The sequence below is a fragment of the Chiloscyllium plagiosum genome, chromosome 2 (genome assembly GCF_004010195.1).
Source record: "Chiloscyllium plagiosum isolate BGI_BamShark_2017 chromosome 2, ASM401019v2, whole genome shotgun sequence".
NCBI lineage: Eukaryota > Metazoa > Chordata > Chondrichthyes > Orectolobiformes > Hemiscylliidae > Chiloscyllium > Chiloscyllium plagiosum.
In genome coordinates, this window is record NC_057711.1 from 73,276,285 (window position 1) to 73,300,989 (window position 24,705).

At 40.7% G+C, this 24,705-nt stretch overlaps 1 protein-coding gene across 2 annotated transcripts in view; it reads left to right on the top strand.

The window, feature by feature from the left end:
* lmnb1 (lamin B1) overlaps nt 1-24,705 on the top strand; it is a 60,396-nt gene that overhangs the window by 29,763 nt on the left and 5,928 nt on the right. The window contains exons 1-9 of one of the 2 annotated variants that reach the window (XM_043712000.1): nt 9,842-9,961; nt 11,942-12,067; nt 14,088-14,391; nt 16,272-16,442; nt 18,781-18,906; nt 18,999-19,219; nt 21,261-21,486; nt 21,600-21,704; nt 22,997-23,116. In XM_043712000.1, the coding sequence (XP_043567935.1) occupies nt 12,054-12,067; nt 14,088-14,391; nt 16,272-16,442; nt 18,781-18,906; nt 18,999-19,219; nt 21,261-21,486; nt 21,600-21,704; nt 22,997-23,116 (1,287 nt within the window). In that variant the 5' untranslated portion in view covers nt 9,842-9,961; nt 11,942-12,053. Of the gene's footprint in view, nt 1-9,804; nt 9,962-11,941; nt 12,068-14,087; nt 14,392-16,271; nt 16,443-18,780; nt 18,907-18,998; nt 19,220-21,260; nt 21,487-21,599; nt 21,705-22,996; nt 23,117-24,705 lie in introns of those variants that run through there. The other variant, XM_043711992.1, reaches the window with a different exon arrangement.

The following is a 24,705-nucleotide window of genomic DNA, read 5'->3' on the forward strand; positions in this document are numbered from 1 at the left end:
ATATCAAAGTTGAAACTTTATTGCTGGAACAGCACAGCAGGTCAGGCAGCATCCAGGGAACAGGAGATTCGACGTTTCGGGCACAGGCCCTTCTTCAGGAATGAGCAGAGAGTGTTCAGCAGGAGAAGATAAAAGGTAGGGAGGAGGGACTTGGGGGAGGGGCGTCGGAAATCCCCCTACCTTGTCTCAGTCAAATCCATCGAACTCAGCACCGCCTTCCTAACCTGCAATCTTCTTCCCGACCTCTCCGCCCCCACCCCAGTCTGACCTATCACCCTCACCTTGACCTCTTTCCACCTATCACATTTCCGACACCCCTCCCCCAAGTCCCTCCTCCCTACCTTTTATCTTAGCCTGCTGGACAAACTTTCCTCATTCCTGAAGAAGGGCTTATGCCCGAAACGTCGATTCCCCTGTTCCCTGGATGCTGCCTGACCTGCGCTTTTCCAGCAACACATTTCCAGCTCTGATCTCCAGCATCTGCAGCCCTCACTTTCTCCTCTAACATTTATGCATAACTATCAAATTAAATAAGTTGCTTTGGACCCTATTTTTAAAACTCATGTTCTATGGATGCATATGTTTAACTTCAAATCCTGGGAGTGGGCAGTAAAAATTGCTTAGCGATAGGGCTGTTGCAAGGCCGTTATGGGGAAACATAATGCATAGACTATTGAGCAACATTCAGTGACTGGGTTCAATGGTACAGTTTGTTCAAATTGCTCAAGAATATAATAAAACAAAGTCAGCTGTGTGCGTGTATACATTTTTTTTTTGTTTCTAAAAACAGGTCTTTTGAGAAATCAACTATTGAAATATTCTTGAATCTGGATCTCACAGAACAATGCATTTCATAATCCAAATTTCACTTTCATTGCACACCTATCTTAAAACGGAATGTACTGTTTTTTATTTTTAGATTTTTGATATGGAAAATTGTGGGCCGTTTTGTGCTGCAGCTCATCAGTCTGGTTGGAACTGGGCTAAGAATACTCAAATGTTATATTTTATACCAATTCTTATGAGTGGAGACTTCAGCCCACTCATTCCTATATTAGAATGCCAAAAGTTAAAGGTGGGTGTACTAATCTACTCCCATTCTGCCATCTAGTTTCTCCCTTTCTGTCCAATTCCTTAAATTCCTAAAATGACTTGAGGAAATCGTTCCTCTGTTATTTTTTTTCTTCAGCAGCATGTATTCATATAAATGTTGACCAAGATTGGGTATTGAATATTCCTGAGAAGGTGATCAGAAAATATAGGCAAGGAAGAAGGATGGCCGTTTTGGTGTAAGGTGAGTATTGCTGCAGAAAGCGATGCTCTGGGTTCCAAGGATAGAATCGATTTAGCCATAGCTAAGGATCAAAAGGGGTACATTTACATTGTTAGATGTTGTCTGTAGACTTTTAAAATGTAGAGGAATCAAATATGCCAGGAAGTTAAGAAATCCCAACATTATGGGGCCCTTTATAATGTTAAGTGTCCAAATACAGTCCAGGACTCTAGTAATGTCAGAATCATCAAAGGACAAACATTCCTGACTTGATGTTCTGGAGCGTTTCCTGCAGCAATGTGTCCGACCCATCAAGAAACCATGCACTTGTGGATCTACTTCTTAGCAATGAGGTGGGCCAAGTAAATCAAATGTCAGTGAGGGAATATTTAGGAGATAAGATCATAGTATTGTAATGGCATTAGTCAATCCAGAACGAGAAAAGTTGATTGGCAGTAAGTTGGCTTTAATGGGGTAAGAGCAGAACTGGGCAAGATAGACCGCAATAAGAGACTGGCATTATGGCTATTGTTCAAGAAAACTTGTAAGAATAAGCTCAGCAATTATACAGCAGTCAGTTTAATGTCAATGTTGGGGAAGTTGCTAGTAATAATTTGGTGTGGAATTGGTAGGTTGGGGGATGGTGAAGGCAGGCTGTTTAGCAAGAGTCAGCATGGATTTCTGATGGGAAATTCATACTTGACTAAATGTGCTGGAGCTTTTGGAAGACCTAATGGTTCTGAAGGAACAGGTTTTGAGGGTAATGCTGTTATTTGATGTATATTAACTAGTAGAAGATGCTTGGTATGGACTTAAAGTTTACAGTTCATGCAATAAAAGCAACAATGCATTGTGCAGACACAAAATTTCCTACGTGATAGGAAATGGAGTAGTGGTCAATGGATATTTTTCAGGCTAGTGGAATCTTTGTAGTGAAACCAGCATTGGGATCTGTTGCTGTTCCTGTTTTATTTTTTAAAAATATATGCGAATGACCTAGATCTTCGTGAGCAGGGGGCACTTTCAAAGTTTACCAGTATTTTGAAAAATTGGAAGGATTGCAAACTGTGAAGAGGATAGTGTAAAACTCCAAAAGAACACAAGTTGATGGATAGATGGTAGATGTGGTTCAATGTAAGGAGGTCTGAGGTGATGTATTTTGATAGAATGTTGAAAGACAATATGAACCAAGAAGTAGAATATTTCTACAAGTAACAGGAGCAAAAGTATTTGAGTGTATGCGTAACACAGATCATTGAAAGTGGCAGGACGGGTGGAGATTGTAATTAATCATGCAGCATCTTCAGCTTTATTAATAGGGACATAGAATACAAGAGCAAGAAGGTGATGTTAAAGTTATGAGACTCTTGTTAGACCTTTAGCTGGAGTTTTTTTTTACAGTTCTGAGCACCACTTTTACAGGAGATAGGTTCACTTTGGAGAGAACACAAATGTGCAAGAATAGTTCCTAGGATATGAGACTTCATCTTCTCCAATCTGTCTTCAGAAGGCTCGGTGTTGGCCAAATAGGGGTTTTCAAAATCCTAAGCGGCTGAATAGAGTGAGCAGGGAGAATCTGATCATGCTTGTACAAGGGCCAAGAATGTGAGCTTATAGATTTAAAATGATTTGCAAATGGCGCAAATGTGCTAAGTGGGCAAAATAAAATTTTCTCACCACAAGTAATTAAAAATTGACAGCCTGGAAGTGTGGGAGAGGCAGGCTCAATTAAGGCTTTCAAGAGGGTATTGGGCCATTATTTGGAAAGAAATTGTATTCAAGAATGTGGGGAGAAAGGCAGGAGAGTGGCAGTGGGTAATGCTCATTTGAAGAGCTCATGTGGACACAACAGACAGAATGGCCTCCTCCTGTGCTATAACATTTTTGTTACTCTGTATAATTCAAATAAAATAATTCTTCTGAACAATTGTGGTTAATTCTGAATTTTCCATTAAGATGGTTTTAAAATGCTTTATTTTCCTGTTTGCTAAATATATCACAATGCTATTTTTAAAAGAACGACACCTATTATGATCAGATTCCTTGTCAATTCATTTGTTTTCAGTCTTGCAGGGGTGGGGAAAACTCCCTTCCGCTTGCAGATCACAGAACCTGTTTGGTCAGTCTGTACACTCCTTATAGACAAATGTTATTCATTTGCATTGGCACTGCAGTTATTGCATTGTAAAATCTTTCCTAATGGACTACAGTTGTTATTTTTAACTTCAAGGAACGTTGACTGAAACTCAACTGGACTCACCATAAATACAATGGCTACAAGACTATCAGTGGATAGGAATCCTGCAGTTAGTAACACTCCTGACTTCCCAAAGCCTGTCCAGCTCCTCGGATGCTGCCTGAACTGCTGTGCTCTTCCAGCACCATTTACAAGGCACAAGTCAGAAATGTGATGGAATATGCCCACTTGCATGGATGGGTGCAACTCCAACAGCACTGTAGAAGCTTGTCACCACCCAGAACAAAGCAGCCACTTGATTGGCACCATATCCACTCCCTCTCTTCCTCTGCTCAGTAGCAGTAGTGTGTACTATCTACAAGATGCACTGCAGAATTTCACCAGAGATCCTTAGACAGCACATTCCAAAACCATGACAGCTTCCATTGCAAAAGACAAGGGCAGCCGATTACATAAGATCACTACCACCTTCAGGTGCCCCTCCAAGCCACTCCCCATCCTGATTTGGAAATGTATTGCTGTTCATTCACTGTGGCTAGTCAAAATACTGGAACTTCCTCCCTAATGGCATCGTGAGTACGGTAGTCCCCACAGGGGTGATACATTCCAAGACCTACCGGGGAAGCCTGAAACCACGGATATTAGTAAACCCATTCATTTTAAATGGGAAAATTACCTCCCCAGGCAGACCCTTGGTCCCTGGTTCTGGAATGTTTCATGTAATGTGTTCAGGCCGCAGCAAACCGCGGGTAATTGAAACTGCGAAAACCGGACCTGTGGATACAACGGTCACCCTGTCTGCTCCAAGGGCATAGACTACAGCAGTTCAAGAAGGCAACTTGCTACCATCTTCTCAAGGGCAGCTATAACAAGCAATAAGTGTTGACCAGCCACTGATCTCTATATCCCCTGAGGGAATAGAGGGGAAAAAAATTCAATTTGTATGCAGTTTTGGCCTGCTTAATTTAAGGAAACTAAGTGCATTCGAGGTGAGTCAGGGAAGTTCAGTCCATTGATACCTGGACTGAACAGATGCTCATGAGAAGTTAGACAGTTTGGACTGTTTCCTTTGGCATTTCAGAGAATGCAGGGTGATGTGACTGCAATAACAAGATTCTGAATGGCCTTGACAAGGTGGACTCCATTTTTTAAGCTCCTGGAGGGGGCAAGGGTGGGCCAGTTGGGAAAATATGGTAAGCTTGGGAAAGAAAGTTTCTTGATGCCAAAGAAAAATGTTCAAAACCTTAATGCAGAACTGGACAATGAGGCAAGAATCTCATGAGTGAACAGTGTGCAATTACTCCTAACTTCGTTGAGCAGCCTCCTAGTCTCCCATAAACTGGTAATAATTCTCAACATGAAAATCTGAGCTGTTACCAGACAATTCCATCTCACTGTTTCGCTTCTCTGGATGCCCATTTTGTTGCATTCCATGCTTGCGCACCCTGTCCAAGGAGGTTGGCATCAGACACTGACCATCCTTGCCATATTGTGACACCTTTCAACCTCTCAAACTCACTTAGAATACTTAAGAGTGTGCTGGCACTTTTTTTGTGTTTGGGGGCAAAAGGTGATGGTGTTCTGAGCTGGTGAGTAGGTAATGCAGAGTTGCTAGTGTGGTGAGTTTAAGGTGCATTAGATGAATGGTGAAAAATATTGCACGGTATAGTAAGAATGTTAGACCATGAGCCCGGTGGAATGTGTGCAGTTGCAAAGTTCAAGTGATGTATGAGGTAACTGAGACGAAGAATGCTGAAACTTTCTTTCAGAGCACAGAACATCATTAAGCTTTCTGCCTGCATTGCTAGGCATTCCTCCAGACTGCTGTGGGCACCACAAGGAGCCAGGGAACAACTATGGACCAGGTTGGCAGTCTGGCGCAATGGTCTCTTCTGGTAGTCCTGAGGAAAAAGAGTGACACTCCTATGCATCATCCCATCCACCAGGTCCCTGCCTGCAAAGCAAAATTTCCTTTCTTCGCCATCCGTGGGGCAGTTTGTCACATTCTGGAACTGTGAAGGGCAGCTGCACTTTTAAGATGGTGCTGGCTTCAGAAATCAATGGAGAGCTTGACAGTGGTGAATACTTCCACTGTCTGGGAGAAAGTGAGGTTTGCAGATACTGGAGATAGAGTCGAGAGTGTGTTGCTGGAAAAGCACAGCAGGTCAGGCAGCATCAGAGGAGCAGGAGAACTGACATTTCGGGCCGGAAGCCTTCATCATACTGTCACTGTGTAAGTGGGTGCATAGAAATACAGTGCAAAACACAAATGTGGCAAGCTGCAGAGAATTGAGAGGGAACTTGTTGCAGCTGACCAAAGAAATCCTTCATGAAACTCCTTGGATTGACACTTTGCCAATTTTTATGGTAAATTTTCAGTCTACTGGGCAAATCCAGCATTAGGGGCTACTGTTTAAAAGTTTAGTGTTTACCCTTCTTTTAAGGACAGGATGAAGCAAAATGTTTGAACATTGTTCAACTTTAACTCTAAATGCAATGGAGGCTGGGTGATTGGATATTTTTAAGGCAGAGGTGGGTAGATTTGTGTTGGGCCAGGAAATTGAAGGTCGGAATGTGAAATTTGAAACCGATCAATCATGCTGAAGGGCAGAGCAGGCTCAAGAGGGCCTCCTAATCTACTTCATTTGTATGTTCATATGTCTACTGTACTCTATGGGCCCAGCACATTAGTGCAAAACACAAGACTGAAGCTATGACAGCAACGTGTACTGTACACTATAAGCAAGTTCCCGAGTCCCCCTCAACAGAACCATCCATATTCCTGATTTGGGGGGAGCCGGTGTTGGGCTAGGATGGACAAAGCTTAAAAATCATGCAAACCAGGTTATAGTCCAACAGGTTTATTTAGCGGTACTAGCTTTCAAAGCATTGCTGAAGTGCATACAAGTGGATGACCAAGAAATCCAATAGAGAATGGAAAAAATAGAATTTCTTTAGTCAAGGAGTGTAAGAAATGGGCAGTTGTTGAAGCAGCGCTTTGAAAGCTAGTGCCTCTAAATTAACCTGTTGGACTATAAAGTTTGCACATTGTCCCCGTGTCTGCGTGGGTTTCCTCTGGGTGCTCCAGTTTCCTCCCACCATCCAAAGATGTGCGGGTTAGGTAAATTGGCCATACTAAGTTGCCTATAGTGTTAGGTGGATTAGTCAAGGGTAAATGTAGGGGAATGGGAATGGGTCTGGGTGGGTTGCTCTTCTGAGGGTCAGTGCGGACTTGTTGGGTTGTAGAGATTTGTTTCCACAATGTAGGGAATCTTATCTATTAACTTGGTGTTGTGTGCTTTTTAACACTTTCCATATTCTTGACCTTACCACCTAGAAGGTGGTAATACACAGATCATTGCCTGCAAGTGCACAATACTCCACAATTGGTGTGGTCTAACCAAGCTCCTGTACAGTTAGATGGCTTCACTCCTCCCATATTCAATGACTCATGCAATAAAACTCAATGTTCCGTTAGCCTTCCTAAATACCTTGAATATTTGCTTCAGTGACTTATTGACGAGCATCTAATTCCCTTTTTGTACATCTATTCTTCCCAAACCTCTGTCATTTGAGTAGCACTCTGGGCTTCCTCTAATTCCATAATTTCCTTTTAAAATGTAATTTGAAGACTTTTTGGAATGAATATGGGGGATGTCCCTAAAGTCCATTAATACAGTGGGTCACCAAGAAATAGAGAATGGAAAGAATAGAGAAGGTTTTTTTAAGCTAAGGAGTGTAAGAAATGGGAAGTTGCTACTACAGGGAGTGGCTGAAATGAACAGGATGGATATATTTTTTAAAGAGAAGCTGTACAAGTGGAAGACTGGAAGTTGGCAAACATGGTGCCACTATTTAAGAAGGGCGGAAAAGACAAGCTAGGGAACTATAGTGAGCCTGACCTCTGGTGGGCAAGTTGTTGGAGGGAATCCTGAGGGACAGGATGTACGTGTATTTGGAAAGGCGAGGGCTGATTCGGGATAGTCAACATGGCTTTGTGCATGGGAAATAATGTCTCAAACTTGATTGAGTTTTTTGAAGAAGTAATAAAGAGGATTGAGGGCAGAGAGGTAGATGTGATCTATATGGACTTCAGTAAGGCCTTCAACAAGGTTCCCCATGGGAGATTGATTAGCAAGGTTAGATCTCATAGAATACAGGGAGAACTAGCCATTTGGATACAGAACTAGCTCAAAGGTAGAAGACCGAGGGGGGTGGTGGAGGGTTGTTTTTCAGGCTGTAGGCCTGTGACCAGTGGAGTATAACAAGGATCAGTGCTGGGTCCTCTACCTTTTGTCATTTACATAAATGACTTGGATGTGAGCATAAGAGGTACAGTTAGTAAGTTTGCAGATGACCCCAAAATTGGAGGTGTAGTGGACTGCGAAGAGGGTTACCTCAGATTATAACAGGATCTGGACCAGATGGGCCAATGGGCTATGAAGTGGCAGATGGAGTTTAATTCAGATAAATGTGAGGTGCTGCATTTTGGGAAAGCAAATCTTAGCAGGACTTGTATGGTAAGGTCCTAGGGAGTGTTGCTAAACAAAGACCTTGGAGTGCAGGTTCATAGCTCCTTTGAAAGTGGAGTCGCAGGTAGATAGGATAGTGAAAAAGGCATTTGGCATGCTTTCATTTATTGGTCAGAGTATTGAGTACAGGTGTCGGAAGTCATGTTGCAGCTGTACAGGACATTGGTTAGGCCACTGTTGGAATATTGTGTACAATTCTGGTCTCCTTCCTATCAGAAAGATGTTGTGAAACTTGAAAGGGTTCAGAAAAGATTTACAAGGGTGTTGCCAGGGTTGGAGGATCTGAGCTACAGGGAGAGGCTGAACAGGCTGGGGCTGTTTTCCCTGGAGTGTCGGAGGCTGAGGGGTGACCTTAGATGTTTACAAAATTGAGGGGCATGGATAGGGTAAATAGGCAAAGTCTTTTCCTTGGTGTTGGGGCGTCCAGAACTAGAGGGCATAGGTTTAGGGTGAGAGGGCAAAGATATAAAAGAGACCTAATTGGCAACCTTTTCACGCAGCGGGTGATATGTGTATGGAATGAGCTGCCAGAGGATATGGTGGAGGCTGGTACAATTGCAACATTTAAAAGGCATTTGAATGGGAATATGAATAGGAAGGGTTTGGAGGGATATGGGCCAGGTGCTAGTAGGTGGGACTAGATTGGGTTGGGATATCTGGTCGGCGTGGATGGGTTGGACCGAAGGGTCTATTTCCATGTTATACATCTCTATGACTCTATGATTCTAAGTAGTTTACGGAGTTATGAGGGGATTTATTTAAGGGTAAAAATGGGAGAAAGCTCAAATGGAGTGTAAATGTACTTGTGGATTGAATGATGTATTTCTGTGTAGTGTATTATAGTTTTAATACAGAAGAATTTTGTATTAAAGCATCTATTAGCTAACAAAGACAAAGATGCCAGGGCTGTCCAAAATACTCTAAAGTAAATTTTGAGGTGTCATGATGTGACAAGGATGGTCAGTGTCTGATACCAACCTGCTTGGGCAGGGTGTGTAAGCAGTCACTGTCCAGAGTGTGTACCAAAATAGCCATCTAAAGAGGAAAGCAGTGAGATGGGACTGTCAGCCACCAGCTCTGATTTTCATAGCAAGAATTATTGTTATTCAGTTTCTGACCAGTGCATGGGAGACTAGGTCGCTGCTCAATGAAGTGAGATTAAGTGCTAATTGCACATTGCTCACTCATGAGATTCTTACCTCATTATTCAAAACTTTTTAATGCAGAATCAGATATATTTTCTCAACTGACTCTTAGCCACATCCTCCAGGGCAGAGGAAAATGAAATCCTCCTTGTCAAGACTGTTCAGGATTTTTATTATTGCAATCGTGTCACCCATTATTCTCTGAAACTCCAGAGGAAACAAATGTTCTTGAATTGTTGAAATATCTTGATTTTAACTATCCCTTTTTACTATGGTGAAAATAAGAAATGTTGGAGATCACAGTGGGTCAGACAGCATCCATGGAGAGAGAGCAAGCTGAAGTTTTGAGTTTGGATGATGTCACTTCAGTTCTGAAGAGTCATCTAGACTCAACATTATCTTGCTGTCTGTCCACAGATGCTGTCTGACCCGCTGTGATCTCCATTTGTTGTTTACAGTATAGATTCCAGTATCTGCGGTAGTTTGTTCCTGCATCTTAATATTGTGTCATTTTTGTTTCTTCGCAATTTAACTTGATAATTTCAGTGAACTATGTTGTAATCAATGCCCAAAGTTCCTCTAAATAATTGAGCATAATCCAATTTTAGTTATTGAGACAGAAAATTTAATTTTTTTTCCCCTCTTGTCTTCCAACAGTTACACCAAGAAAGAATCTGATCTTCGTGGTGCCCAACTTCACATCAAAGATCTAGAAACTGCACTTCATTCCAAGGAGGCTAGCCTTGCCACTGCACTGGGAGGAAAGAATGCCCTTGAAGAAGAAGTTGAGGATTTGCAAGCTCATCTTTCAAAGGTAGCATTGTGACCGGTAACTGGAAAATTCTTTTGGAATTCTGAAGGACTGCAATTTTAATTTTCATCAATTCATGTTTGGGGAATTGCCATTACCTTTCCTTCTCGAGCATTGCTTTTATTTCATAAGTTACATGTATGTATTTATTCCTCTCCAGTGTGCAGTTCAGCAAGACCTCACTTAAAATTCATCATGCTGGTAATAATGATAAAACACACAACATTCAAAGTAATGACTGCATGTCCACTTCATGTGGCTTTCACTGTACTATTATTTGTCATTGTTTTCCTTACTTGTAGATTGCATCCCTCCACCCCTCAAAATTACCTCCTCCTCTAAGATAGTATGAATGTTCTTTCTCCTCACAATCTGCATGTTATGATTGATGTTTCAATGCCTTTTTCATTTTGTTATTTTATTTTCTGGAATCTGCAGATTATCTTTTCATTGAAGTCTCAGATCTAACCTTCTCTCCTAGGTGCTTTTATGAATTTGTGCTTAAGTTTTATGGTTTTCATTGCTTTGGCCAAAATTTAAATGCACAATCCTTGCTGTCCACCTTCCTTCCAACTGATCCATTTCATCCTACCTCCGACTTATCACTATCATCCCCCCCAACCTGCATTTACCTAATGCCTTCCCAGCTGCCTTGCCCACACCCACCCTCATATATTTATCTCTCAGTCCCCTTCTGGCTGCCAGTACAATACTTTTTACATTATGTCACTGCACTTGTACTTTGCTTATCATGTTATTTCTGTACACTGCATGGTCCACCACACCCAGATGCAGTACTTGCGTTAACAGTATAAGGTAGTTTCAGATTTTCTGTATGTAGATTGGTTAAAGCTCCGGTATCAAGTAGTTGCTTCTTAATTTGAATTTACTATTTTATTGGCAACCTTGAACTAGTTGCTTCCTCCTCTTGTCCTCACCGCTGGAATGATTTGATGCTATTGTGGAATATATGTTCAGTAAAAGCCCAGTGCCATTGTTGATTATTCCACAGGCTTAATTAGAAAATTACTTCTGAATTTTAAGAATAATCTTCACAATTGATATGTCTGATCAATCATCTCTTAGTGTATAGTTACAGTATAAATGCTTAGGATTTCATCAGATGATTATGGACTTGGTTTGTGCAAACTGATCAATAGGTAGAAACCTTTAGTATCCTTGTGAGCTGACGGATCTTTAACATGAAATTCTTCTATCTTAAAAATATCTACATAATATACTACACAAAAATCATTCAGGCCGCTACTGTGTTTGTTTCATTTGAGTCTTCTCCCATTTTTTTTCCTTCAATCCTATCATTGTAACTCCTTTTAAATGCTTGTGCATATTCTCCTTAAATGTATCCATCCTATTCACTTTAACCACTTCTTTGATAGCAAGTTTCCATTTTTTTATATTCCTTGGCTAAACTTTTCTTCTGCATTCTTTGCATTCTCTAATGGATTTCTTGATGACTGACTTGCATTAATGGGACATTCTCCCGGTATCCATTCTAGCAAAGTCATAAAATTAAATTTTAAAAGGGAAATTATGGAAGCCAAGAAAGCCCATTATAGAAACCTATTCCAAAGAAACAAGTCAATGTTACAACTGACCTTTCCATGTTTTTAACTAGTGCAGTCCAAAAGTAATCCAGTTTACCATGCTGTCTCGCATAGCCTTGTCATTTTCCAATTTTCCAATTTTAAAAAAATGTGGTAGCCTCAGACTCCTAAAAGATCATCATGCCATACCATTTACAGATTTCTATATAAGGAGGTTTCTGCTGGCTCCTGTCAGTTTAAAGATGTTGTAAGTATGATCTTGCCCCAAAAAGCTGCCTGTAGTCAAGGCATCTACAAATGTTTAAAATAATTAATGGTTGTGCTTTTTTTTTTTTGGATAAATTAGCTGTGCAGTATATTTTTATATTTTTGGTTTCTTGAATTCTTGAAAATGATGAAGTGACCTCCTTTCCTGAAGCTGGAAGTTTCCTTGGCTGCGGTGAAGAAGCAACTTGAGGAAGAGACCCTCTTGAGAGTAGATCTTGAGAATCGATGTCAGAGCCTAACGGAGGAATTGGAGTTCAGAAAGAATGTATATGAGGAGGTAAGAATTCATGCTGTTAAATGTAATGCAATACTTATGAACCTATATTTACAGTCTGCAGTAAAGCTGCAATTGTCACTGATCTCCAATGGACCAAATGGTCTGTGCTGATTTATTATTTGAGGGATTCCCAGCACTCCAGCTGTAAGTTGATGGCATCAACCTATCTAGGCACCCAATCACTACATTTTTTTTCATGGACATTGGTGAAAGCTGTGTAGAATCGTAGAATCCCTACAGTGTAGAAACAGGCCATTCAGTCCAACACATCCTCACTAACTCTCCAAAGAGCATCTATTCCCTATCCCTGTAACCCTGCATTTCCCATGGCTAATCCACATCACCTACAAATGCCAGGGCAATATGGGCAATTTGGCATGGTCAATCCAGCAAATGGGCACACCTTTGGATTGTGGGAGGAAACCGGAACACCTGAAGGAAATCCATGCAGTTACTGGGAGAATGTCTGTCTGTGTGGAATTTGCAGTCACCAAGGCTGGAATTGAACCTGGGTCCCTGCTGCTGTGAGGCAGCAGTGCTAACCACTGCACCACTGTGCTGCCCAAAATAGATTATTTTTTACAAGTTGTCTTGTTTTACAAAGTGAGGCAGATCAATGAAGTTACAGCTATGATTGTTCTCTTTATTTTAGAAAGATTAGCAAGCTGTTGTGGAGCCATGACCTAAATCCAGCATTGCTCAGAAAGCATGTGCCAGCAGATCTCTGGTGTTAATAGAAAGACATTTATACTGCTGGGTTTGACAGAATGAACACCTCTGAGGCCAAAACTTTGTTTCAGTTCAGCAAGATTTTTTTTCTGTTCAGTTCAGAGAGCATGAGAAATTCCGAAGCAATTTTTACAATTTGTAGTTCAAGGAAGCCGTTAACTCCTCAGAATTGAGGGCTCTGAAGGGGGGGTCACTGGACTCAAAACATTAACTCTGTTCCTCAGTCCTGCTGAGTTTCGACAGCGATTTCTGTTTTTTGTTTCAGATTCCCAGCATCCTCCATTCTTTTTATTTTGGTGTTTAACTCAACAGAAGTGTCTTGTTTGTGAAGCTTCGAGTTGGGGAGTTTGGATAGAATTCTGCCAGTTATCGTAACTGAGAAAGTTTAGGGTGTCTCTGGTTTGCGTGCATGAGAGTGGACTCTGAGAGGAATAATCAAATTGTCTCCACAATCTGGGAGAAAAACCAGAAGGAAGGAGTCCATTAAGTAGAAACACAGAATTGAGATAGGTGTGTAATTTCTCTTGACTTTATTTCTAACAGTGCTGAGAAGCAGGTAGAAATCTAGTAATGTCTGTGTTAAGATTTCCAAATAATATGTCTATTGTTTTCTTTGTATTAATAAACTGCCATTCCATTGTTAATGAATATATGTGCAATGTCATGTGGATATATTTTGGTGACTAACAACCATATTAATTATCAAAAGAAATTAATAAATCTGACAATCTAGCCTTCATTCTAGTGGTTGATTGTCTGTCTGGTGGTGTCACCAGTACTGGACAGGCAGGAGGCTGGAAGAAAACAGCAAGCCAGGCAACATCAAGAGGTGGAAAATTCGACATTTTGGGTGTAACCCTTCTTCAGGACTGGGGGTTGGTGTTGGGGGGTGCTGCAGATAAAGGGGGTGGCAGGAGCAGGGTGGTGAAATGGGGATAGGTGAAGACAGGTAGAGAGTACAACCTGATTTTATACTGACCAATCAGGAATGAATCCAGTAGGTGGCTGGGGAGGAGTGGAAGGGACTGGAGGGATGAGAAAGGCAGGTTATTTGACACTGGAGAACTGAATATTGAGTCTTCCAGGCTGTAGACTGCCCAGGCAGAAGATGAGGTGGTGTTCCTCTGATTTACGGTTTGGTTCGTTGTGACCATGGAGGAGGCCAAGGATGGTCCTGTCAGAAAGGGAGTGGGAAAGGGAATTAAATGGGTGGTGACTGCGAGGTCTGTGCGGGCCCAGCTGAGATCTCAGCGAGCTGTTCCCTAAATTTGTTTGGTCTCCCCGATTATAGATGCTGTTGTGTGCTCTGCTTCATGGAGACTTACCTCATCTCTGCCATTCCCAACTCTGCCCTACAAGCTAACAGCTTCTCCATACATTGCATGGAATGCATGGCATCCTCTGGCAAGGCAAAGAGTGGTAGGGTATGCTTCCCAGTCAACACCACCTGGTGCTCAGATGTAGCCACCCTGACAAGCCATTGCACCCTTGGACCTAGAATACCTCACAGTAAAATACTGTCCCTGCTGCTACATTTTAGAGTTCACCTCTGCCATCCTGACAGAAGTCTACAGTGGATCCTCCATCCGAACGAGGTGGGCAGGCACTATTTCGTTCAGTTAATCGTTTATTTGGATTATTCGGGGTGGCGGCTGGGGTTGGGGGTGTGGTTGTGGGTGGATGGGGGACCGGGTTGGATTGGATTGGGGGAGTTGGACTTGGGGGACGAGGGCAGACGGGAGCGGGGCTCGCGCACGGTGTGCTGCTGTGTGCACTCCTGAATGGGGAGTGGACTTAGTGCTCGCTGCATCAATCCTATTGAACTGGTGGTGGGGGGGAGGGGTTGGAGGAGGCGGCACGTGTCAGCAATGCTGCAGGGCCCTTGCACATGTGTCTCCTCAGAAACAAACCCTGCGACGGAGGAGAAAGGCAGAGTGAGGAACAAGGAAACTTCAGGAAACACCGAGCCCCAGAGAAGAGGTGTTGAATCAATTAACTGAACGAAGTAGGGCCCACCCTTGTTCAGATAATCGAGATTCCTCTGTAATTGAATTTAGCTTAAACAGGAAAGCCATAATGATCTAATACTGTGCTCTACAAGAGAATTTCATTATAATTTTTAATGAGTCTGCCATTTAAGCAAACTAATCTTTTGCAGTCTGCAATTTACAGGTTAAAATGAGAAGATCATGCGAATGTGTAAAGGCATACTGGAGAGGAAGAGGCATTCAGAGGAGGATAAATGTGGTTAGGTACATGGGTGAAAGACGTGGGAAGGCTGGGAATCAGTGCAGGCGTACAATAGTTTGATGGCTTTTCCTCACTATCCCATGACTATACCTGGTAAAATCTAGAATACAGCATTTGTCCACACAAATGTTGACTTACGGAACAGGTTAATTTTCTGTGATTTGTCCTCTTTCCATTTTAGTTTGCAAGCTTTCTCTGCTGAGTCACTGCTTAATTCTCTTAAGATTGTCTTGATCTGGTATCCCTCTGTTGTCCAGATAGGTGGTGCAGTAGATGGCTATGTTCCCCATTCCACTGCTCTAAAGCCCACCCCTCAAACACAAAGATAGAGTCCCCCTTGTTCTCACATACAACCACACCAATTTCCGCATCCAACGTACCATTCTCCAACTCCAACTGGACCCCCACCACCAAGAACATCTTCCCCATCCCACCCTCTCTGCCTTCTGCAAGAACCGGTTTGCGACACTGAGCTTTTTCAGCAATTTCTGTAATTCATATATGATGGTCCTTGTGTATTCTTAGTGTAAGAATTGTATGAGCAATTGAAAATTAATTAGTTGGGCTTGTGGGGTGGCTCACTTACTTGTGTTTGAATCTACCCACTTTCACATGCAGGGGCTTGTCCTTTGCAAACAGTATGTCCAACAATAGTACCCTTTTTCAACTAAACAAAAGTTAGAGAGGGACAGCATTCACTATTGGAATCCCTTGAAATGCATGTTTTTATTTCAGAATGAGCCTAATAAGATCTTAATAATCAGAATGGTGGTGCAGCTTGAAGTGCTAGATAACCCCCCTCTCCTGTTCCTAATTTGTTCACTGTCAGAATTCAGCCTCTGTAATTTATCTACAGGCAAAATCATCAGATCCAAAAATGGTAAGCTTATGAAACTGAAGCAATTTTAATCGATTCTTCTTAGAGTCATAGATGTGCAGCATGGAAACAGACCCTTCGGTCCAACCCATCTATGCCGACCAGATATCCCTTGTAGATACTTCAGATTTCTTTGTAATTCCAATGTATGCTCAGTTTGCTCAGCTAGTCTTGATGCTGTAGCTTTCCATGCAAGTACTTTTCCCAAAGCAAGTCTGGTCTAGTGAATTCATATTCTGGACAACATCCTTTCAGATTCCATCTGCTATTTTCTTACTGAGATGTGAGCATTAGTATTTGTTTGATGTCACTACGCTGTATGAATTTGTCTCTTTTCTTTGACTCCAGGAAATCAAAGAAACCAGAAAGAGACATGAGACCCGCCTGGTGGAAGTGGATACAGGTCGTTTGGTTGAATATGAGCACAAGCTGGCCAAAGCTCTCCAGGAATTGAGAGAACAACATGATCAGCAAGTGAAAATCTATAAAGAAGAACTAGAGAAAAATTTCCACGATAAGGTACCAACCTTATTTATCCAATTTCTGTGATGGAGTGTACAGGGAAGAGTGATCCACTGTATCAAAATAAAGGAAAAGTTACTGTGTAGGTTGGGATAATTTTGTGCTGTTTTTAAGTCATCAGATATTTCAATTCAGACAACTTCTTTTTTTTTTTAAGTGATGAAATAAATATAACCTTCTCTTCAGCCCTGGTCCATAGTTATTGTGCTGTATGCTGTTACAATCTTTATATGATGGCCTGCCCACATCTATCTGCAGAATACTCAGATGTGTGTGTAAACTCAGTCTTTATGTATCAAACAGCAAAATGATTTGCTCTTTTCTTAGTCTTTTTAACCTGCATTTTCAATCTGTCATTATCTATAATACCTACATTCATTGGTTGCTCTTGAGATTTTATTATTTGCAGTAAATTTCCTTCAGTTTATTTTTTTCTGTTATACTCCATCTATTTTAACTACATTTGCTACACTTCCAAAATTAGAGAATGGTCCTGATTTTGCCCTCAAAAACACATACATCCGAGCAAAAACCAATTTTGACATTTTACTCCATAGCAACCAATAACTTTTGAGAACAGTTTTACTGAACATTGAGTGTTCACCTGTATGTGGTAACCAACATGTAGATGGTACTGGTTCTTAACAATTACATTCCAGCAAATGGTTACATCTATAATTTCAAATTCACTGAGATGTGAACAAAATCTTTTCTTCTGACACTGGAAATATTTGACTCTTTCTTTCAGTTTTTTTGTTTTTGGTCTTGCTCGAGTTTTTAGAAGATTTAGTTTTATTCTTCATGGAAAGTAGGCATTGTTGGCAAGACCAGCATTTGTTGCCACTCCCTGTTTGTCATTTGACTAGGCTTGCTAAGCAATTACATAGGAAGTTAAATATCAACCACATCAGTCTGGAGCAATGCATCAGGCTGATATGACCTATTTCCTTCCCTAAAAAGGCATTTGGATGAGTTTTTAACAACAATTAACAATGGTTATCATCGTTGTTATGAGACTAACATGTAAACTCCATTGATAAATATGGAGCATCTAGTGCCATCGTGGAATTCTAACCCATATCCCCTCAGAGCTTTATCTTCTGGATTATTAGTTCAATGACATTATCACTAAGCTGCCATTTTCCCTGAGAGTGACTTTTAAAAAAAAAATAAGAAATTACTTTGTGTTTAGTTTTGTAGCTAAGTGGTGTACAGATTCAGGTGTGACTATTGTAGTTACTGTGGTCTCACTTTAACAATGCATTATAACTGCAGTAATTAAAGACTTGGCTCTCGTGGTGCAGTGGTAGTGTTCCTACCTCTGAGCCAAAAGACCTGGTTTCAAGTTCCACCTGCTTCAAAGATGTGTAAATAACCACTGAACAGATTGAATTGGAAATGTTAAAGACTGCCTACTTCCATCTTGGTAGTGTCATTCATCACAACCCCTGTTGCATTTAACTGCTCTAAAGTATATAGTCATCATGCCTTTCTTTACTTGCTAGACTCTTTCATTGCAGTGCTGTCCTGGTTGGCCTCCAATTTGTATCCTCAGTAAAAGGGAGGTTATCCAGAACATTTTTCAACATACTCAAATCTGCACCAAATCCCATTCAGCTATTACCAATGCTACTGTGCCTAGTCTAGTGATACCTGCTAACATTCTCACTGTTGGTTTTTACATCCTTCCATGGAGTTGTATCTGGAAATCTCAGTCTTCTGCAATCTATTCAAATCCCTACATGGCTTCCAATTTTGACCGCTTTGTACCCACCATTAACAGTGTTAGCTTCAACTGCAGAGAGACTCTTCTCCTAACTCACTGTCCTTCATTTGGGTATTCCTCAGCCTCTGTAACCAAGTTTCTGACAGCTATCCTAATTTTGCTAGATTTCTAATTTTGCTTGATAACTTGCCTTTCATCATCTTGATGTTTTGGTCCATCTTAAAATTGGGAGGACTTTTTAAATGAAATACACTACATTTATTAGTTTCCCCCTTATCTGTCCTAGTATTCACAAACCCTGATTGTCAATGACTAGATTAGATTAGATTACTTAGTGTGGAAACAGGTCCTTTGGCCCAACAAGTCCATACCGACCCTCCAAAGAGCAACCCACCCAGACCCATTCCCCTACATTTACCTCTTCACCTAACACTACGGGCAATTTAGTGACTCTTTTTCTAAAACTCTTTAACATCAAAAATTGCACTTCTGTGTCATTAGTTGTGATATTAAAATTGAAAGGAAATTGATGGCATAGTTAAATGACTCAATGATGAAGCATTTTTTGAGGAAGTACAGATTATGAAACTTCCTGAATGTGTTTTTCAGCTTGAGAATGCAAGGCTTGCCTCGGAGATGAACACTAGGTCAGCCAAGGCAGCTGAAGAGGAGCTGAAAGAAAATGTAATGAGGATAGAGAGCCTCAGCACTCAGTTGTTCAACATGCAAAAAGATGTAAGCAAGTTTTTATTTATTCCATTTAAAATACAATTGGTAAGTATCAGTACTTTTAATTATTCTAATCTCATCCCGCTTCCTTCCCATAGGCTAGAGCTTGGCAAGAAAGAGTTCAGGAGTTAGAAGTTGCTCTGGAAAAAGAGAGAGATGGAAATCGCAGGATGCTGACTGAAAAGGAGAAAGAAATGGCTGAGATGAGAGCGCAGATGCAGCAACAGCTAAATGAATATGAAGATCTTTTGGATGTTAAGCTGGCATTGGATATGGAAATCAATGCATACAGGAAACTGTTAGAGGGTGAAGAAGAAAGGTAATTCTAGAACTGATGAACTTTATAGCATCATACATTGAAGTTTAACTTTTATGGAAGCTCTGAGGGAATCATTTTTAACATTTTATGTACAATTTTTGTTTCTGCTAAACCTGACTCCTCCAATGTCCAACACCAATTTCTGCTAGCAAAATTTTAGTCTCTCTGCATTTAAATAATATTGTTTATTTGGTTCTTCCCCCTTTCTTGAATGGATGTATTATCTTTTATTTGACTACTGCTGGCACCTTTAGTGAATTCAGGAAGGTCACAACCAATGTATTTCCTATCTCTCCTACCATTTCATTTTGAGATTCTGGGATGAATGTCATCAGAAATGATTGGCTACTATTTTTGTTTTGTTTGTGTTATCTACAAAGTTTAAATATTAACATGGAAAAGATGCATCCATGGCCAGGTGATGCTTAGTTGTACACAGAAGAAAAACATCTCATTAAACACCTCTAATGTTCCAAAGTATTCCATATCCAATTTACTTGCAGTGGTGTTGACCATTACCCAGTACCTACAGACCAAACAGATTAGCCACTGTCTCTTAGCACATCATTTATTGATTCAAATGACAGGTTGCTTTGCAATTTCATGCCATTTGAAAATGATGTAGCTTCCAGGTTTCTTTGGGCTACGTTTTTCCGATTCTTCAGCCAGAGAGTGGTGGGCCTGTGGAATTCATTGCTGCAGAGTGCAGTGGAGGCCAGGTCACTAAATGTCTTCAAGGCAGAGATTGATAAATTCTTGATGTCACAAGGAATTAAGGGCTATGGGGAGAATGTGGGTAAGTGGAGTTTAGATGCCCATCAGCCATGATTGAATGGCGGAGTGGATTCGATGGGCCGAATGGCCTTCCTACCACTCCTATGTCTTATGGTCTTAAGGTCCATGGGACAGGGGACTTATCAGCTTTTGGTTCCACTAGTTTTCCCAGCACTCCTTATCCCCAGTTGACTTTTTTATGTTCCTCCCTTTTTAGCTTTGGAATTTCCAGTGTTCTTGGAATTTTTTGTGTGTGTCTGCTACCTTGAGGCTAAGCATAGAAAACCCAATTGATGCTTCCACCATTTCCATGTTTCTTATTTGCCAGTCTTGCCCTTTTTAAGGGATCGATGCTTATTTTAGTTATGTTTCCTTTGTAAATACTTGCAGAAACGTTTGGTTTGTTTGTTAACTCTCTTTCTCTTTTTACTTAATTTAATTGCCTTTGCATTTATTCTTTAGCAATTCTTGACACACCATGAGCATGTGTGGTGCGTTTTTACTTAAAATGTTATATTACCTCAGCAAGTGATGTGTCCTTCTCATGAAAACTTTTTCTTCTTGGCATGTGTCTTTGCAGAATATTATGAAGTATCCTTCCTTCTCTCTCTCCTGTGTTCCCCACCATTCCAAACACTTCATCTCTACTGTTCAACTTTTTATAACCTATTTTCAAAGTTCACTTTGAACAAGTCTGTCATCGTATCCTGTAAATGTCATTTATTTAATTGTAAAATGTTAGTTTTAGATCCACAATTCTCACCCTCGGACTGAATATAAAATTCATCATGATGTCAACATCACTGGCTAAAACTTCCTTTACTATGAGATCTTGAACTAAACCTGTCTCACTGCGCATTTACCAGGTCTAAATAGCCTGCTTTCCATTTGGTACTGCACTAATTGTCCTAAATATGCTCTTCATCCTATTCAGACTATCATTACCAATCTGATTCATCCAATCTGTACAAAGAATAAAGTCCCATGATTACTGTATCTCCCTTTTTCTACAACACCCATAAATTTTCTTTTGTTTTACTGTTTAATTCCTGTGAAGAGTCTGTAAACTACTTCCACTTTGTTTAAACCTTTTTCTATTTCTACATAGCATTCTTCTGAAATAAGGTAATTTCTCTCTCGTGTACTAATATCATCCTTAATTAAAAGTGCCACCCGACCACTTTTTCCTTTGCATCCTGTAGAAACTTGTCCTTTTTGTTTATTGTAGTACTTGACACTTTTTTGGGTTTCCTTAACCTTTTTTCAGATTGAAGTTGTCACCAAGTCCATCTTCACGTGTGACTGTTTCTCGTGCAACATCTAGTCGCAGTGTCCGCACAGCTCGTGGAAAGAGAAAGCGTGTTGATGTTGAGGAATCTGAGGCCAGTAGTAGCCTCAGTATCTCTCATCTTGCTTCTGCCACAGGGAATGTTGCCATTGAGGAAGTGGATGTAGATGGTAAATTTATCCGACTAAAGAATAATTCAGAACAGGTAGGAATGGAGGAAGAAATTAAGTATAGGATGCATCAGATGATCTAAGATTCATATATGCTGAATATATATATATATATATATTTTTTCTATTTCCTCAAACATTTGAACAGGATCAACCTATGGGTGGCTGGGAGTTGACAAGAAAGATTGGTGATGCATCTGTCTCTTACAAATTTACTCCAAAGTATATGTTGAAAGCTGGGCAGACTACAACTGTAAGTTCAAACACTTATTTAATGAGATACTGCTTCATAAAGACCAGGAAAATGCAAAGTTTAGCATCAGATCTGAAAGTTAACTCATTATTATCAGTGGTTATGGTGGGGAGGGACGAATGGCATTGTTGGTCAGCTTTAGTTTATTTCAGCTAGAAAAATCGGTCTGGATCATTGATCCTAATATTTACTTTCCTGTCACCCTTGCTCAAATGGTTGGTCTGCTTTTTGCTCCTGGAGTACCTGTTGTCTGTGTGAGTTGAACTCTGATATTTGTTTTGTAGTGTTGGCTTAGGGAAAGAAGTCTGTGTGTGTCCTCTGCAATATAAAATTGGATTTTTAGTTCTTAAACTGAGTTTCTGTAAATAGGAGGTTGGATATTAACTGTTATCAACGTTCCTAATGCAAAAATGTCTCCAGTGTTGCTCTAAATTTTCCCTTTCGTCAAGTACATGGTGATAAGCGATTTTTCTTTTGTCTAAAGTGTATTCACTTTTTTTTTCCAGAGATGTGCTTTCATGAAATTGAGAATAAGGAGGGTATGAGCAAATGTGAGCCCCCCCCACCCCATCCCCAGCCACTCCTTCCAAATTGATGAATTTTATTTCTTCATCTTGCCTTATATTACATTATGTATGTAGCCAAGTGTGAATCACCTTCATTTCCTTTCAAATATCTGCATCAGTTGATTACGGCGTCTGCCACAATAGTTGCTTTCTTTTCACCTTCCAGCAGGGTCTCTTGTAAATAGCTTGACCCAAGAGATTCTTGCCCCTCCACCCCCAATACTCATTTGAAGGAAATCACTGATAAGTTTGGTAAGTTACCAATAAGTAAGTATTGCTAGGTTGACTAGTGTAAAGTTTCTTAGAAGGGACACAATAAACCACTCATGATTAACTTCACATTGTACCCAAAAGGTTATTGCCCATTACGATCAGGAACTTGAGCAGCAGCTTCACTCCCTACACACCAAGTATCAACATAAGTGTCAAACCTGAGATATGAAGATTTGAATGCATATTTGTGCTTTTAGCTTCAGTAACATGCAGCAGCTGGATTTGAAGTCTAAAGTTTCTACACTCTGTGCCTGTCACAGGCTATACAGTAAATAGTTCACCAAAATATATCAGTTGATTTATGGAATTGCATAAATTCAAGTTATCTAAAGACTTCACCATAGATGTGTCTGCCTTGATGTTGTCCTATTTTTAAGGCTTGCATAAAGTTTAGTAACTGCAATATATTATGCTGATGTAAATATTTCTTGTTCAATAATCTTGTTACTGCAGATCTGGGCTGCTGATGCTGGTGTGATATCAGCTCCTCCTGCCAACCTCCTCTGGAAGAACCAGAATGCTTGGGGCACTGGAGCAGATGTGAAAGTGGTCCTCAAGAATTCTCAGGGAGAGGTAATGCTTCTTTTAACTGATTGGAAATCTGTTTGTTACATCGATTCAGTAATATTAGTTCAAGATGTGGACGTTTTTGGTTGGGTGTGACTCCCAACCAGCCAAGTTTTCTCTGTGATTCTGATTGATGTTTGCTGTCGAATGTTCTGTAGAAGGAGTTGGTGAGATGCTGCCTTGAACTACTGCAGTGTTTGGGTGGCATGTACACTCTTTCAGTGCTCTTAGGAAAGGAGTTCTAAGATTTTGTCTCTAGAGCACTGATACGGTAGAAGCTGTAGGTTTGAAGATGCTATCTGTGGAGCCTTGAGCTGCTGCTTGGTGTATACTGCTGCCATTGTCAGTGGTGAAAGAAATAAACGTAGGTATTGGATGGAGTGTCAATAAAGAAGGCTGCTTTACTTCAGATGGTATTGAACTTTTTGATGTACCAGTGTAGGTGAGTATTCTGTCACGCTCCTGACTTGACTTGTAGAGATGGTGAACCAGTTTCCGAGAGATGACTTACTGCAAAGTTCCTATTCTTTGGCCTACACTTGTACCTACAGTATTTCTGTGGTTAGTCCAATTCAATTTCTGGTCACTAAAGAAGGAAGATAGTAGGATATTCAACAATGGCAGTACCCTTGAACATTAGTATGGATATTGCCTGGCACTGGCAAATGTTACTTGCCACTTAATCACCTCAAACCCGAGTATTGTCCAGGTTTTGCTGCATTTGGAAATGCACTGCTTCAGTATCTGAACAGTCATGAATGGTGCTAAACCTTGTACGATCACCAGTGAACATCCCTGTTTCCTACCTTATGATGGAAGGAAGTCATTGAAGCAGCTTGAAGATGTTGGGGCTAGAATGCCACCCTGAAGAACTGAAGAGAAAGGATGCCTTGGAATGGAGATGACTGACCTCAAACAACTCATTGGTTTTGTATGACTTCAACCAGCAGGGGGGTTTTTCTCCCCTTTTCCATTCACTCAGTTTGCTCGGGCTCCTTGATGCTGTACGCTGTCAAATGTTGCGTTGATGCCATGATATTTTGGGGGTTCCCAAGCAACTTCCAACTATGTATCATTGTGCCACCTCTCTCCCCCCCCCTCTCTCCTGGTGCTACAGAACATATTTAGGGATGGTGTTGGTGGTGTCTGTAAGATATGATTCCGAGAATGGGACTATGTTAAGTTGTCGCACGACTATTCTTGTACAGCTCTTATAATTTTGTCACAAACCATCCGATGTTGATAAGGTGTACTTTACAGACTGGTATGGCTGCAATGGTGTTTGTGGTGCGTTGCTTGATGCTGGATATTCTGTCTGGTTTCATACTTTTTTTTTTGATTTTTGGAGGTTTGATACAACAGAGTAGCTTACTTTTGATTTTAACTGAAATGGCTATCATGTTGCTGTAGGTTTTAGAGTAGCACCAGGAATAGCCAAATATTACTGAAGCAGATGACTTTACTTTTATGACAATGATTACATTAGACTAGCTTTAAATTCCAGACTTATTGAATTTATATTTCACCAGCTGCCCTGATGAGATTCATCTCTCCCCCCGGTCTCTCTCTCTCTCTCTCTCTCTCTCTCTCTCTCT